The 17,341-nt window shown below is 48.6% G+C and overlaps 1 protein-coding gene across 1 annotated transcript in view; it reads left to right on the top strand.

The window, feature by feature from the left end:
• The window catches only part of CHRNA7 (cholinergic receptor nicotinic alpha 7 subunit), a 130,069-nt gene that overhangs the window by 61,328 nt on the left and 51,400 nt on the right, over positions 1–17,341 (top strand). The window contains exon 4 of the mRNA XM_060095113.1: positions 7,074–7,183. Within this exon, the coding sequence (XP_059951096.1) occupies positions 7,074–7,183 (110 nt within the window). The remainder of the gene's footprint in view (positions 1–7,073; positions 7,184–17,341) is intronic.

The raw sequence follows: 17,341 nt of genomic DNA, 5'->3' as shown, positions 1-17,341 counted from the left end.
GAACCTTTGAGAGTCTCCCCTGCAGGATTTAAAGCAACGTTCTTCAGTGTGTGGATCCCACCTGCACACCTGTGCTTGCCGACTCCAGCATACCTCCTTTGCCAGGGGTACAGGGTCTGTGTTCCCCTGGAAGCCAGCCCTTCCTCAGTGGGCTTGGTCCTGTCTCCTGGCACCTGCTGAGAGCTGGGCTTTCACAACTGCCCCTATCGCCTGGAGCATCATAATAGTGTCTGTGAGCCACTCCTTAGCATACAGACATGATGCAGTCTGTCCCCGTAAACCTGCCCAGTGACTCCCTGGTTCCTCTTAACCTTTATGGCAAGGCTCCCCTGAGCAGTGCCCCCCTGCCCTACTGTCCTCAATCTCTCCACTTGCATTCTCACTTAAACTCACCTTCATCTTGCTGTGTGTAAGCAAAGCACTAACCCCCAGGTTACTACATATTATGAGTAATGCTTTTACCCAATTTTTTTTGATGAGAATTTTCAACTATACCAAGGAGTTGAATTTATAGCACGCACCCATATACCTGCCTCCTGGATTCTATAATTAGCATTTTACTATACTTGCTTTATCCCACATCTGGGAATCTATTCATCTAGTTTATTTTGAAATGCAGCTCAAAGTAGAATAGTGGACAGTGGTGCCCTTTCACCCACATATTTCATGGAGATCTCAAGAGTTCAGAGGTTTTTTTTTTTTTCTTTCTTTCAAGGTAAAGTATTTGCATACAATGCAATGCACAGATCCTAAGAGTATCTGTCAATGAATTGCCAGTAATGCCTTCAGGTCTGCAGCCTCCGCCCCCATCCCCTGCATTCAGGACTGTCATATAAGGTATAGCTCTGGGAATCCTGGGGCATAATGCAAATGCTTCCTTTTTTACATAAAACTGCTTGTTGCCCAAGCCCTCTAAAGTGCAGAGCTGCTGTGGGCATTTTTCTCATGGAGAGAGAGACACACTGAATTTGCCTCTGGCATGTCAGTCAGGTTTCCCTGAGTCTCTGTTTCTTAGCCCTCCGTAAGTGATTGATCTTCAGCAATGTATATTATTTGGTGTTTTTTACAAGGGTGTTGGTTTCCAGGAAAAATGTAACTGGATTATTACTTACTGTATTGAGTTCAGGTTCTCCATAAGTAAACATCCTTGCTTTGGAGGATGTCACCAGAAGCCTCTAAATTTCTTTCAAGCACAGTGTATTTCTAATTAAGACTTGCATCTGCAGAGGCATCTGCAGCTTCATTTGTTTTAAAACTCACTTTTTTATCTCATGTACCTATTCAACTAATCTTTTCAAGCACCTGCTTTGTGGAAAGCATTGAACTAGGCCATGTAGGGGGGCCCAGAAAAGGATGAGACCCAGTTTCTACCCAGCAAACCATTTCCAATCCGGCTGTGTAATTTACACTCTAAAGAAGGTTCAAATATCAAGACCAAGTACCTCCCTAGAGAATTGGCAGGAGGCAGGCTGGCTGTGTAGACGTGGAGTTGGCAGGTGGGAGAAATCTCTGCTTTACAGAAACGGGAGGGAGAGGAGGAAAGGCACAGACTCTTCTGAATGTGATGATCAGGGAGCCCGAGTGTTTCTAGGTGTGACCTTGCTAATTAGTGCTTCTTTCCAGGTGCCCACCTTGTGGAAAACAAGTTGGGTGCCTTCGTAGCGCATGTCCTTATAAAGCTGGGTGGCACATTTATCTGGCCCCTTTAGCTCATGGAGCGGCTGTAACAGTAGCTCCCAGCTGAATTTTAAGGAATCACAAGTATCTTGGATTTAGAGCAGACCTTAAAAGTTATCTAACCTCTGCCCCACCCAGTGTTTCCATCTGGAAAGCCATGGCATTCCTATTGCGGCCATAGCATGGCCATGGGGAACTCAGATGTCACCCCGACAAGCCTTGGAAGCTGCCCCAGAGCCATGTGTAAGACGACCACCTTGATTCCTGCTCTTTGTGTTCTCCCAACTGGTGGCCAGCCTGGCCTGCCCCAGCTATGGAGACAGACAAGAAGTGAGACTCCATGCTGAAGACGGTCAAGGCCAGAGTCCCCAGGGAGGGAGGGCAGAAATGTGGACAGGAGAGGACAGAGGACCCAGGAAATTGCTCTTAGCAATTGGTTTTTCTCTCCTCTCATTTCATGTTGCTGAATTCCTGTTCTGAAAACCTGAATCCACATAATCTTTTCTCTAGGTATTTAAACTCTGAGGTCAATATTATACAAATGATGGATTTTCTATACATTCAAAAAGAGAAGCAGAGAAAACATTCTCTTTGACCTACAGTTTCTTGATTGTGTTTTCCTTTCTCTTACCTGCCCTTGATTTGTAGGACTTTCCAGTTATTTAGATAATCTGAAGGAAGAGAAAGTGTCTGATCTTTCTGTTTACCTCTATATTCATAGGAGGAAGCAGTTAGTGTATTTTCTTGGCAGATTAGTTTTATCATTTGGGGAGGACTGTCAGACATAATCTGATTTAATCTATGAGAAGAAATGACAGAAGCCATTTCAGTTTCTAAAGAGACATTTGAGCCATCCAGAGACTTGTAGTTGCTTTAAAAATAAATCTGTTGTCTTTAATTTTGGAATTTTGACCATTCTTCTGGTTTCAGGTTTCCCGTCCTTCTTATGCTTATTTTTTATCTCCTAATTCTAATGATGGAATGAATAGCATCATAGAATATTAGAGTCTAAACCATATTTATTTCTAAAATGCTTACCTTCTTCATTTCTGCATTCTTTATCACTTTTCTCTGACAAATAGAAATGCCATACGTTATGCTCATAGATGAGAGGTCGGTGGCTTGCTTAGGGCCATAAGAGTAACCCACGGTTAAGGGTGGTGTTTCAATCGGTGTGTCCCACTGAGAGAAGAAAGTTTTAGGGCAGAAGGAAGGAGGAGGCCCACTCTCTTCCTCTGAGATCAGAACAGTTGACGGGGAAGAATGCTCAGAGCATGTGTGTGTGAGGTGTTTCCTGACACCAGGCGCTTGGCATCTGCCCATCCAATAGCTGGTTCTGTGATTCTCGGGACTCGACCTTGGTGTCCAGCAGTTCAGTTTTATTCTGAGTTAGCGTCTAGTCCCTTGAGGTAAGGGCTCAGTCCCACAAACCGCCCCCACTTGAGACACAAACTGCAGATGGGGGAGCCAGGTAACCCACACTTCGGTCCAGCTGAGTTCAAATTCGGACCTTCCCACCACACCCCGCTTGGGTGCAGTATTTTTCTAGAACAGCTCCTGGAACTCAAGAGAAACCTTCATCTATGTTTCCAATTTATTATAAAGGATGCAGCTCATGCACAGCTGAAGGAGGAGATGCCAGGGCAGGTATGAGGGGAGGAGTGGAACGTCTGTCCCCCCACCCCCGTCACTGTCCCTGCACCTTGATGTGGTCACCAGCCTTGTTTTTTTTTCCCCCCGCTCCAACAGCATCGTTTGTTTGTTTATTTATTCAGTTATTATTAATTTTTATTGGAGTATAGTTGCTTTACAATGTGAGCCTTATTGTTCAGAGTTTCATAGCCCAGTCTCCAGCCTCTCTTCTCTTCCCAGAGATTGGGGTGGGGTGGGGATAAGGGTTCCCGCCCTCCAATGCAGGGCTGGTCTTTCCGATGACCAGAGGTATTCTGCTGGCCTGAGGCTGACTAGGGGCCCCACCCTAAGCCAGCTCATTAGAATAAAAAATATGCTTAAAAGACATCTGATCACTCAGGAAGTTCCCAGGGTTTTAGGAACTCTGTGCCAGGAACCAAGGAGAAAGGCCAAATATATTTCTTATTATACCATAGTGTATTTTTTTAAAATGAAGTAAACTTTCCCTTTCTTCTCTTTCATTCACTTGCTCTCACTCTCTGCTTTCTTTCTTTCTTGCATTAAATATTTCCATGCAAGTGTGCACACACACTTTTTGTGTGTGCTTTCTGTGTGCACACACACATTTAAAAAGAGTTTCCTGTGGGCCCAGGACAGGTTGTAATAGGGCCAGTTCTCAGACCCCTGAAAGAGTGGGATTCTTACTGTGCATTTTAGATCAAGGGCCCCTTCCTCCCCTGCGTTCCCCCTTAAGCATCCCATGTAATCTTATCTTGATGACTTAATGAGAAGGAATCACACAGAAATAGGGAGAGAATGCAAAGTGCAGCCTCTTCTGATGGGAAGCTCTGGGAGGGTTGGCGTTTCTAGGTTCATGCCTGTTTCCAGGTGCCCACGTGTGGAAGCCGTGCCAGCTGCTGTCTGTGCACAGATTTTGCTCAGTGCCTCTGCCTTCCCGGGCCTTGCAATCTGAGTGGGCAGTCAGTGCTTTGGAGGATAGAAACTCCCCCCGCACCACACTTGTTTATGGGCCCCTTTCCACATCCATTCTTAAGAAATCTTCATGCAAACCCAGGACAACGCAGCACCAAGGTTCCTGCTCCATCCACCTCCTGACACTGAGCTGGCCCTTGCTCTCTCCACTTTGGCTTCAGCTCAGTTATTACAGCTCTCATGTCCTTTGAAATTTTGTGAAAGGGAGGGATCCCTCTTCCTTTTAAAGCCATGATGTATCATGTGCCTCCCAGGGCCATGTGACTTACCTGCTGTGACACTATCTCATTGCATCCTTACAGCACCTGATGAGGTGTGGCACATACGAGCAAACTGCAGCACAGAGAGGGTGGTTGACCTGGTAGAGCTCACACAGTTCTCTGCCGGAGCCTTGGTACAAACCCGCCTGTCTGATTCCAAAGCTCCTGGTAGCCCCTCTTTCTGCTGTGAGGGTGGGAGAGACCCAGCTTGGCTTTGGACTAAGGAAGAGCCCCAGAAGGGCAGTGCCTTCAGGAATGATGAGCAGCCCACCATGTTGGGGTGCAGAATCTGCCTGTGCAGACAGATTGGATGGAAAGAACCAACCACGGTAGAGCCCAGGAGTCACCCAGCTTGAAGTCAAATAATGCCATTCTGAATCCTGATCCAGTGACCAACAAAAAATATATCACTTCTCTGGGCCTCAGATTTCTCTTGTAAATAGGAATAGTAATGCTGGCATCCCGGCATCCTGGTGAGCATGGTACACATAGCAGACACTGAGTGGGCAGGATGGCCGGGATACATGACCTGGGGCACAGGGAGCTAAGTAAGAGCATGAGTAGGGGAGACGGGAGAGGTGAGGAATTGCCAGGGAGGCTTCCTACAGCTCAGATCAGGTGCCCTTAGGAGAGGTTTGAGTTTGACCAACAGAGCGCTCCCTCTTCCCTGCTTCCCCTTGCCCTGTGGCCATCATTTCAGCAGGCAGAGGAGATGGGTGTCTGCCTGCCACACCTACCTTCCTGCACAGTTCTTGGGGCCCTGGGGCCCTGAGCAGCATGGTGGGGAAGGTGACAGTGTAAGGCTCTGTGATAATCAGCTGCCAGAGAAGCATCCCAGGGCTGGATATGAGGACATGGTCAGGAAAGCACAGATGTTGGGCACATAAGGGCTTGTGCCCAGAGCAGGCGAGAGGAAGGAAGGGAGCGCTGGGCAAATGGGGCAGAGTTGGAGCCGCTGGAGCGGATACAGCATGGCTGGTACCCAGGCCTTCCTGCAAAACTGCTCGAACAGGTCTGGCCCTTTCTGGGTGCTGTGCTGTCCTGTCACAGCAGGGTGAGGGTGGGAGAGACCCTCCCCAGCTGCACATGTCTAATTAGAAACATCGGCCTGGTGGGTCTCTATCCTAAATGCCCCAGATGATACTTCAGCACGTTAAGTATCAATACACCCTCTTTTTCATGGTCCATGGCTGTGAAATGCTGTTACTTGCCTGCATATTCCTTCTTGTCTGACTTCAGGTAGTCCCAGAACTGGGATGCTTGCCTGCCCTTTCCAGAGGATGGTGGGATCTCTGGGACATGCCCTTTGACCCCTGCTGCAAGTTTCAGTAGCTCTAGACCCACAGCCCCTTGGCTGCAGTTCTCAAATCTCAGCAACTCTGAACATGACAGGGTTTTTGGTTTGTTTGTTTGTTTTTGTTTTTATAACTTTACATCAAACTGATATTGATATGCATTTATTTTCTCAGTAAAAATATACATGTTTTGCTGCAGAAATAATGATTGATTATAGGGAGTTGTCCCTGGACCAGCTTGGGGTGTTGCATCACATACCTTTTTAAATCTGAGAAAGTTTGAACTCCAGAGCAGGTGGCCCCAGGGGGACTGAATACAGGATGGGGGCCTTTACTGGATCTGCTCTGATTATGGACACCTGTAGGAGCTGATGAGTCCAAACCCAGCAGCCCTGCGGTCCTGGCTGGGTGGTGCTGGTTGTCCAGCAGTGCAGGTGGGGTCCTACCTGGGCAGTCTTTACAGAGCTAGTGGACCTCAGGTAGCTCTGGAGTGCATAGTTCTGGGGTGGAGGACCCCAGACATGGGCCTTCATCTCACAAAGATCCCTCAAGAGCCAATTTCAGGCGTAGCTCCAAAGAGATGCACCTGTGTTCACATGTTTATAAATATTTCCTGTACCCTCATGTGCTGATTCATTGTTTTACTGCCAACACCCATGTTTGCATTTTTGAGTTGTGGTGTCAGAAGCACTATTCCTACATGAAAATAATAATTCAAATCCAAAAACAGTGCCTTAGAAATTTCTGAGAGGTATCCCTGCAGCTGCACGAAGTTGTTTCATGGAAATAAATATTCTTCATTTTTCCAGCTTGGTTCTTGTTCTAATTGAAATAATGAATTTATTTGTCCAAAGTGTCTTTACAATGGAGAACTTTGAAAGCGAAACAGTTCTTCATTCGGCTAGGAAAAAACCCATCTGCTATGGGAGGGGAAGGCTTGGGGGCATTCAGTGAACTGGAATTAACTTTAATGCTACCCTCTGACTGTAGTCATGGTGACAGCAGGGTCTTAAATGTGATTTTTTTGCTATTCGTGGTCATTTTGTAAGGGGTTATTGAATTCCCAGTTTCCATATATTTTACAGATAGCAACTCAATTATGTAAATAAGTGTCTGGAACTCTTTTTGGTTTTGAACTTATCTAATAATCTCTTATAAGATATATTAGCAGGCAAGGAAGCAAAGTGCTGCTAATGCCGCCCTCTGTGTTTGTCAGTCTTGGATAGATCACTATTTACAGTGGAATATGTCAGAGTATCCAGGCGTGAAGACGGTTCGTTTCCCAGATGGCCAGATCTGGAAGCCAGACATTCTCCTCTACAACAGGTAAGCACAATGGACAAAGGAGAAAAATGAGTTTATTTTTGGACGTGTTTAACAATCAAGCATATTTGAGTATTTTATAGCCATGCCAGTACATTATCTGTAATTTGGGACTGTGGATCCCCACGAGGCTTTGTAGGAAGCAGCTCTGTCCCATGTCCAGTGTTCTCTGTCCTGGCACGCAGGCCTGCAGCGCCCAGCACACTGCCCCCGATGGCCATGTCCACAGGGCTGTGCATTACAGGTGTGTAGGTACTTGTGTGCATGTTGGCACTGAGACATTTTTGCATGTGGCCATACCTTTGCCCCTGAATGACAGCAGTTACAGTCACAGCACGAGAAGTTGCTGGGCAACGGGACGCATGGCTGGAGTCCACTTTCTGGACCCAGGTCCTCATTTGATGCAGTGTCCTTTGGGCATTGGGAGAGCCCTGTGGGGCAGCTGAGCACAGGAGACTGTCATCTCTAGCCACACTCAGAAGCTTGTACCTGACAGAAGAAAGGCAGATAGCAGTCATGTTCTAATAAATGTAGTCCTTCTCCTGAGGTCAGGAAAGGAAGGATTCATTAGTCATCCAAAACTGTCTAATTTGTAGAGTGGAAGCCCAGAAGGCAGATATCCAGGTAGGGTAAATTTCTAGAAGCATTAAATTATTTGCTAAACTACATAGTCAAAAAAGGGAACCCAGCACCTTTCTTTCTAATAAGGCTTAGGATGTGATAACCAGCTTAATATACAAGAAAGATATTTCCTAGTGATGGCTGCTGCCTCTGGTCCCACCTGGACAAGAAGGAAGCCAAGTACCTTCCTGACTCAGGAAACAGTGCTGCCATCGGCCACTGCCCACGGTCATCCCCCGGGACCAGCTGATGTGTTTGTCCTGCACTGACTCCTTCCAGAAGGCTGGGTATTCCAAGTCTTGTTTTCCCTTTTAATTCTTTTTCTTTCTTACTGACATCACATTTCATTTGAATCATTGGCCCTGTCTCTAGAAGACTACACCTCTTCTAATTTGTTGCCACTCTTCAGTTTCTTAGATTAGTTCAGGCAGCTGAGCTTTGAAAGATGTCTCAGGTCAGAGTAAGTGATCCCAACTGAGTAGAAGCACAGGAGTTCCCATGCCTTCTCCTTGGCTCATCTATTTCCTGGGGGTGGCTATGTTAGTTGCCCAGGGCTGCCAGAACAAAATACCACAGACTGGGTGACTTAAACAACAGAAATTTATTTTCTCTTGGAGGCTGGAAGTCCCAGATCCAGGTGTCTGCAGGGTTGGTTTCTCCTGAGGCCTCTCTCCTTGGCTTGCAGATGGCCACCTTCTCCCTGTGTCCTCACAAGGTTTCCCTCTGTGTGTGTCTGTGTCCTCATCTCTTCTTATGAAGACATTAGTCATGTTGGATTAGGGCCTATTCTAATGACCTCATTTTAACTTAGTTACCTCTTTAAAGACTATCTCCAAATACAGTTTCACTCAGAGATACTTGAGCACGTGGATTAGGACTTCAACCGATGACTTTTGGGGGAACACAATTCAGCCTATGACAGGGGCATTGCCGTTGACTGCTTAAGGACAAAGGGTTAGGATTGAACAAGTCTGGGTGTAAATCTTAACCGTAATGTTTACTATGTCTGTAAGTCTCAGATTCCTCCTTTGCCCAGTGCGGGAAATGCCAGCCTCTCAGAGTTTGGAAGGATGACTGCAGATGTACATAGCACGCTTGGGTGGAACTTGGCAAAGAGTAAACATTCACTAATGGCAGTCGTGTGCTCACAGGCCTGATGATGAGGATTTCTGCTTCAAGTAAGATGGGTTTGACAATTTAAAAAAGACATGCCAATAATGCTTTTCGTTCTTCCCAATTCAGTTTTTTTATCTGAAATCAAGAATAAATATTATAGTATGGTAGAATCTTAAGAATGAGGCTTTAAGAGATGGGTCTTATCTGTGAGACCTTAAACCCCAATAAATAAAATGTTTGGAGTTCCTAATATTTTGGCTAATGAAGAGTTACCAAGTATTCTATACATACCTGAATTTTAAGGAGCAAAGATACAGCCGTCTCTGTCTGATGGATCCAGGGACCCGGCCCCCAGGAATAATGCATCCCCTTCTTCCTCTCCTGTATCCCCTGGAGCTCCAAATAACCATCCTCCTCCTGCGTCTCAGTCCCGTATCCCTATTGAATGAGTCCGCCGGCCTCTGTCACGGGATCTGTAGAGGCTGCCTCCTCTTCTGTGTTAGTTTTCTTCCGAGAAATGAGATATAGGATTTTTTACCTGAAGTAACTGCTAGCTATATGGCTGCGCGTCCACGTGAGCACAGCGAGGGCTAAGCAGGTTACGGAAGATATTGAAGCCAGTTGTAGACACGGCGCCAGTTATCTTTTGCTGCTTAACAAATTAACAAATGACCCTGAGCTTAGTGGCTTAAGGAAATAACACAGCGCAGATTATTTCTCGCCATGCTGTGGGCTGGCTGGGCCCGCGTGGCTGCTTGTCTGCTCTGTGAGATGCTGGCAGGAGGCGACGGGCCGCGGCTCAGATGAGCTGGGATGTGGAGATGCACCGCCAGGGCTGGCGGTGGTGGTGATGGTGCCATGGGTGGGGGCTCAGCCGGGGCTACACCTGTGCCAGCTCGGCTGTCTCCTCCCTCCCCAAAGGTCTTCCACGTGGCCTGGCGACGCAGGAGAGGCAGGAAGTGGGGGCTCCAGGGCCCTTAGGGACTGAGCATGAGAAACCAGACCAGCCCTTTACCTGGTTCTGTTGGGCAGAGTAGATGTGGGTGCAGCCTGGAGGAGGGAGGAGAAATCAGCTGTCCCCTTATCCAGGGCACCAGGGAGGGAGGTGGGGAGGCTGCCCTGGGGAGACCAGCTGCCCAGGCTGAGAGGGGACAGTGATGACACAGGAAGGTCACAGTAAAGACTGGGAGGAGTGGAAGGACCAAAACAGACATGTGTAGTGAAGGAGCACTCAGCTCAGGGCGCCCTGTGGGGCTAGGAGGAGGGTGAGACACAGGGCGACCCCGTTATCCCTGCCTCCATGGGCTAGCCTCCCTCCGCTGCCACTCCTCCTGCCCCAGGTGTGTGTGGGCCCCCCGCCACCCCCCACCCCGTAGCCTCCTCTTCCACCTGCTGTCCGTCAGCTCAGGAACGTGCCCTGACTCCCACTGGTTACACGTGCCCCCTCTCGGCATGGGACAGTCACCCTTCACTCTGCCCCCAGACCTCAACTCGACACCCCTTTGGCTCCAGACACCTCTCTCTGTCACGTGATCTCCTAGAAGGGCGTTCCTGTGCCCAACAGCACGCAGGTTCTGCCCCCTCTCCTGGACACCTGGAAAGCACCTGACTAATTTTTGTGCACAGATGAGATGGAAGCACGGAGGGAGGGTCCAGGTGTGAGGAGGAGCAAAGGGGATGATCTTTGTGATGCCAGTGCCGCTAAGGACAGCAAAGGGAAGAAAGGAAGGAGAGATACCATATTGGCAGCCTGGAAAATGTGAGACTGGGTGACTGAGTCCAGAAACTGACATAGGAAGTAGCAAAAACAGGCCTGAATTCAGTAAGATCCTAACCTTCTGTTACTATTCTGTTATGGGGGATTTGGGGAGATGTTGAACTTGATACTTTCCACCAGCCAGAGGGTCTCAGAGTGGTATGTTTCCTCAGTGGGCTCATGTGATAGTTCATTATATGTGTGTGGTGGGGCTGGGCACGCTTCCTTGAGGAGGGGACGTGCCGTCCTTCTGTGTGAGCCATGGTTTGGAAGGGAGCATTGATTCAGGTCAGGGGAAACACCAACATGTATGTTACATTTCTCCTTCTATTCCAGCTCAATTTTGTAGTCCAAGTGCGAGCCTCACATGGTTTTTGAGATAGAATACGTTTTCTGTGCTTTGAAGAGGCTGGGTCACTGCAAAACAGCCATCTCTGCATCATTTCTGGGATGCACTGCTTTAGTTCCCTGAGGGATGGTGAACAAGTTACTACTGCTGGCCAGCTGGCTGGGTGGCTCTGAGGAGAGGACGGGCACTGATAAAACCATCCCTGCCAGATGCTGAGCCCAATGGTTTCTTGGTTACTTTGTTCTGCTTTACTTTAAGCTTGCAGTTCTAGGATTTGTCTGAACACAGTCTTGCTCAAAGTGAGTAGCAATTGTGGATGTCTTGTTACAATTTCCTCCCCTTTTTTGGTTATCTTCTGTATGATTACGCTTATTGATGTTCTAGAATAGGGGATACAAATCAATAAAATGGTTGCCTCTGGGAGGGGCATTTGACTGAAAAGGGGCATGAGGGAACTTTCTGAGGTAATGGGAGTGTTTGTATCTTGACTTCATGGTGATTATGGTCACATGAATGTAATCTGCATCAAAATTCAATGAACCAGGACCTCCCTGGCGGCGCAGTGGTTACGAATCCGCTTGCCAGTGCAGGGGACACGGATTCGATCCCTGGGCCAGGAAGGTCCCACTTGCTGCAGGGCACCTAAACCTGTGTGCCACAACTACTGAGCCTGCACTCTAGAGCCTGCGAGCCACAGCTGCTGAACCCTGCGTGCCTAGAGCCCATGCTCTGCAACAAGAGAAACCACCGCAATGAGAAGCCCGTGCACTGAAACGAAGAGTAGCCCACGCTCACCACAACTAGAGAAAGCCCACACGCAGCAATGAAGACCCAACACAGCCAAAAAAAAAAAAAAAAAAAAATTCAGTGAACCACACATCAAAAATCTGTGCTTTCTTCTTGTAAATTGTAGATCAATTTGAAACGTGTACTAGATTGAATAGATGGTTCACAAATAAAGAGAAGATCAGTGAACTGGAAGGCACATTTAAGTCATTTACACAGATTGTAGCAAAGGGATGCAAAAAGATGAAAAATAAGAGAAATGTCACGACTTGGAGAATAGAGTGAGATGTCCTTAAAATGTTTAATTGGAGTCCGAGATAGAACTAATAGAGAAAATGAGGGAAAAGCAGTGTTTAAAGAAATAATGGCTGGGAATTTTCCAGAAATTATAAAAAATACGAATCATCAGGTAAAGGAACCCCAACCAATCCTAACTGGGACAGATGGTATTTATTGCAGTTCCTGTCTTTGCAGAACAAATCACTCCAAAATTTAAAATAAGAATCCTTGTGACTTCCCCCCATCACTGTGGGTCAGGGATTTGGGGAGGGATCCAGCCCGGTACTCTGACTCCAGATCTCATGAAGTTTCAGCCCAGTGCTGGCTGGAGCAGCAGTCAGCCAGGAGCCTGACTGGGGCATCCCAACAACCCAGATGGCTGGCAAATTGATTTTGGCCCTCAGTTGGGAGCCTTAATTCTTATGCACATGGGCTTCTTAATGGATTGCATGTCCTCCTGGTGTGGTGGCTGGCTTTCCTCAGAATGAGTCATGCAAGAGACTGACCAGGGAAAAGCTACAATGCCTGTGGGCGGCATGAAAGGCCTGGCTGGTATCAGCATCGCTTTTCAGAGGAAAGCCTGAGCTCCAGCAATGTTTTGGCCACCCCTGTACTGTGCAACCATGGGCGGCTGCCTCAGCCTCTCCAGGCTTCTCAGTTCTTGAGCTGTTTCTTCAGAAAGTCTCATGACAATAATGGAATCTTTGTTGATGAATGTAATTTGCTGATGTTTTTGTTGGCTCTGGATTTTTAGGACAGCGTGGGGTGTCAACCATCTCTTTCTCACAGGCTGTGCAAAACCACATTTGCACGTCTGCAGGCACCTGTCTGGCTCTGAGGCTGCAGGCCTCTGGCTCCAGCCCTCTTTCTGTCACCTGTTCCCCTGACCCTGTGGCTGATGGCAGACCCTGGGGAGAGGGCAGTGCATGCAGTGTGATCCAGCCCGAGAGGGCTTATAATTGTGCTGATCAGTGAGTCACCAGTGAAATAGAATGTATTCTCTTCCCGAGTGTCTTAAATTCCCTTAGCAATCAAGTCAAGGATTCAAGTGCACATTGTCTGAGAGAGGACGTGAGACCAGGGAGGGAGGGAAACCAATATAGGATGCGTCAAAAAGCTACTGCTGTGGGCAACAGGGCCCATTCTCACCGGGGACATCCGGGGTGTTTATCTGCCAACCGCCTTCTGTCCTAGATTGACAGCTGCTTCCAGGGGTATCATTCTCTTTGCCTGTCCTGTGCACAAACCAGAGCCTCGGTCAGGGCTGCCGATTCTTGGCAGCTGTCAGGGCCTCAGGCACGGACAGGACAGCCGTCAGCATGGTCAGCTCAGTGCAGGTGAGTGGCCCACTGAAGTTCCAGTCGTTTTCACCTTGGCCTGATTGGAGGTCCAATCCCAGCTCCTGGGGGCAGGGCAGCAGTGATGTGAGTGATGGGAACGCATCTTGGGACTCAGGCAAAGTGGAGGAGGCAGGCAGGTGGCAAAGGTAACAGATCAGCTGGGACCTGCATCCTTGTGAGTGGCAGTTGCTCCCCTGGGCAGCATGCGTTGTCATGGTATCACAGTGGTCCACGTGTGGGATGGGGTCTTAGGGAGTGAATCTCTTAGAATCGGTGCTGTCGCTGCTATTGGCTCCACAAGGAGGTTCCCAGGTTGATGCTCCCAGGCCCATCACACAACCGTGGCTGGTCTGGGGGTGGGGGTCAGGGCAGGAGGCATCACTGAAAGGACATCAGGGGCAGCTCTTGTTACGGCAGGAAACTCCAGTTGAGCAAAGGTAATTTTCAGCTTTGGATCTTAGAGAAGGAGGCTTTAGGGCATGCTGTGATAGTATCTGCATTATCAAATCTTCTGACCTAATCTGGAGGGAGGCTGATTGTAGATAAGGTAAGGTGAGAGGAGGGCGGAGCAGTTTTTAGGAAGTGAGTGGAACCTGCCAACTTTGTCCATCCAAACCTCCCCCTTCTCACCCCTGCCACTGTTGATGTTTGTTTTTCGTTTGTCTCTTCACTCAACCAATATTTCATGAAGGATTACATGCTGGTATCACACAGTGTTCTAGGATCTGAGGACATCGCAGCGATCAAGATGGACAGCCCTCTAGAGGAAGGGAGAGAGGGAGGGGAGAGCATGCATCAGGTTTTTGGGGCTTTGAGAATTGGGGAGAGAGCCTCACATGTGCTGGAGCCAGAGGTGGGGTGTGAGACAAGCAGTATGGCTAGAGGGAGGCTGTGGAAGAAGAGCATCAGGGAGGCAAATGCTCTTGGCAGAAAGAACAGGTGCACAGGCCTGTCAGGAAAGGTTGTGAAAGGCTTTGAAATGCAAAACATCATCATCATAAAATAAAATGGTGAAGGAGAGAAAGATGAGTGGGAGTCTATGACATCTCTGTGTGAGGTCACCTGCACCCTCTACTAGAGACTCAGTAGGTCATGGTCTTTGAACTACCTTTCACCTTTGTAAGTTCTAGAACCAGTAGTGGTGGAGATGATTCCAGTCCATAGAGAAGCAAATGGATTCTGTCTGGTGGACTCTTCTGTGAATAGACGGGATCAGCATTCCTGCTCACCAGTGTCCATGTCTGCTCTTTGGATGCTCCTTAGAATTGGTCTTTGATGCCTTGCTGTTTCCCTCATTAACTAATGACTTAAAAAGAAATCTTTGACACATGTTCATTTTATATTTGTGTAAGTATCATGATTTTATCTTTTTTAAATGTATCTTTTTTTGATCAACCTGAGGCAGGAACTTGTCATCTAGATCTGTCCTCGGAGCAGAAGGGGCCAGAGTGGCAGGAGTGGCAGGGGAGAGGCTCAGGGACACTGGGGGTGCCACCCAAGTCTCCCAGGTCTTGGCTTTTACTTTGAATGAGACAGGAGAGCCTCTGAGCCTCTTGGTAGAATTGCATTTCCTTTTTTGCCCTGAATAACTGTCAAAATCCTAATTCATATTCTCCTTTTGACTTGCTAGCAGCTGATTCCCATCCCATGGTTATTTGTCTGGAAGTTATTATCTGTTCTTCTCTGCTTGCACACTCCTCCCAGCTTACAGCAGTGGATGTGTTTTACCTCTGTCATTTCCTCCAGCATCTTGGTAAAATCAGGGGACAGAGGGCACGTGGACGTGCATCCTCATTCAGCTGCTGGGATCCCAGAGACCCAGCTGCCTCATACTGACTTGGAGCCCAGCTTTTCTGCACAGCATGGACTGTCACTAGCCGACCTTTAGTGGCCCTGCTTTGCTCCACTCTTTCTGCAAAGGGCTGGGTGGCTTCAAAGTCTGTGTTAGCAGCCACATTTCTCAGGGCAGGAAACTGGTGCCTGGAGAAGTTCAGCCGCGTGCCCGAGGTTCCCCCCAGGGCATGCTTGACTCTGGAGTGTGATGTACTTGCCTCTAGCTGTGCTTTTAGAGCTCTTGTGTTTTATTTTTCTACATGTTGGACAAAGTGGAATCACTCCTCTCGCTTCCTGAGAATCAACTCCACTTTCAGACCTTCTCTGGCCACTCTGTCTCAGCCTTTTTTTCTTGCACTCTGAAAGGAGTGAGCCTGTCTCCTCCCAATTTCAGAGCCGCTGGGGGATTTTCATACATCGCTTCTTGCTGACCTTTCCTCAGCATCCGACAACCGAATTTTCCTTGACCAAATCCCTTGCCAGCCAGCGTGGAATGACAAAATGCAAACTGCTGGGTGAGAGTTGGAGCAGAATTTCAAACAGAGAGCCGGGCGCTGCAGCCAGCTGAGTTTTCTAGGGATAGCTTTGTATCCAGGGCTGCCCCGGCAAGACTCTCTTGCTACCTGTGACACCAGGCCAGCCCACGGAGTCCCCCACCCCCTGCATCCTGAGGGCTGCAAGACCCATCCAGCCCAAGAGCCTGGCTTTGGGAGATGAGCTTATTGATCTTCGTTATGTCAGACATGGAGCCAACTCAGCTGTAAGGGTCTGTGTAGTAAATACGTGAGACAGGAATTCAATGGGGAGTTCAGTCATCCTCAGGAGCATCCTGGGGGAAGGGAGGGGCCAAGATCAGCCCTCACGCTGCCCCCTCCTCAGCCTGCTGTGGGGTCCCTGTGGGATCTCCACTGCCTACCCAGGCTGTGGGCCATCTGTACAGAGGAAGGAGAGCATAGGAGGTTGTGACAGACAGGGACAAGACATGGGGGTGGGGTGCTGGTCCTCCCCCAAAGCCCGGGACTTCAGCTGTGCAGGGGCTGGGTCAAGCTGAGTGTGCCTATGGCACGCATCAAAATCTGGAGGAAGTGGGCTGTGGGGCAGGGTCTCTGGGCCGGTGTGTAGCTGATGCTGTCTGTGCAGCTCAGGGGAATCTTCTGAGGACACACCTTCACTGCCCTTGAGACGTTTGTAATCAGTTACACATTCATCCTGGTGGGCTGATCTGATCTGATTCATGATTGCAGTGAAGCCATGTGGAATTACTCCCCCTCACTCGCAATTAAGGAAACTGATTCTGAGACACAGGACCAAGGCCTTGACTCCCAAACCTTTGACTTTTCCCAACACTTGACAGTCTTGTCATGGGTGTAAGACAGGGGCTCGGAAGATCATCTTACAGAACAGATGATGTGAGTCAGGGGTCGGGCAAGGTCTGGAGGAGAGAGACGCTCATCCAGTGGCGGGGGGAGAAGTTGTTCCTGGGAAGGGGGCCAGACTGGACCTGTCTGCCAGGGGCAGTCCTGGCGCAGCTGTTAACTGTGCCTCTTTCACTTCTAAGAGTGGCCCAGCTTAGGTAATAATGTATGTGGTCCTCTCACTTAGGACAAGTGGCTACAGGGAGACAACAGTTAAATGAAGACCTGGAAGGCAACAGGATAGGGCATCTCAGGGGGAAACACTAGGTGAGGCCATGGCACGGAGCTCTTGGGGGGGACCGTGGGTGACAGTCTTGGAAGGGAACAAATGTTGCAGGACCCCCAAAACATTGCTTTTATTTAATTCAAGGGAGGGGGTAAAGAACAGGATAATAGGCCAGGATGAAGTACAGTAAGGCATTCAGACCAGTCCAGCTGGGCTTCTCCTCCAGGACTCTGCCCTTGATGTCCAGTGCAGTTGTTGCCTCTGGGATGCTGTGGGCCTCAGAGGACTTGGTGTTTCTCAGCATTACATCACGTGCAAATCCAGTTTAACACTCAGGTTCCTCCCCTCCGGCCAGTGAGCTCCGTCAAAAGGATCACGTTCTATTCACATCTTTGATTCCTAAAAGTGAGTGTGGCAAACAGCACATGGAAGGCATCAAA

This window comes from Mesoplodon densirostris, chromosome 4, assembly GCF_025265405.1.
Source record: "Mesoplodon densirostris isolate mMesDen1 chromosome 4, mMesDen1 primary haplotype, whole genome shotgun sequence".
NCBI classification, from domain to species: Eukaryota; Metazoa; Chordata; class Mammalia; order Artiodactyla; family Ziphiidae; genus Mesoplodon; species Mesoplodon densirostris.
This window is presented reverse-complemented; position numbering and strand designations above follow the sequence as displayed.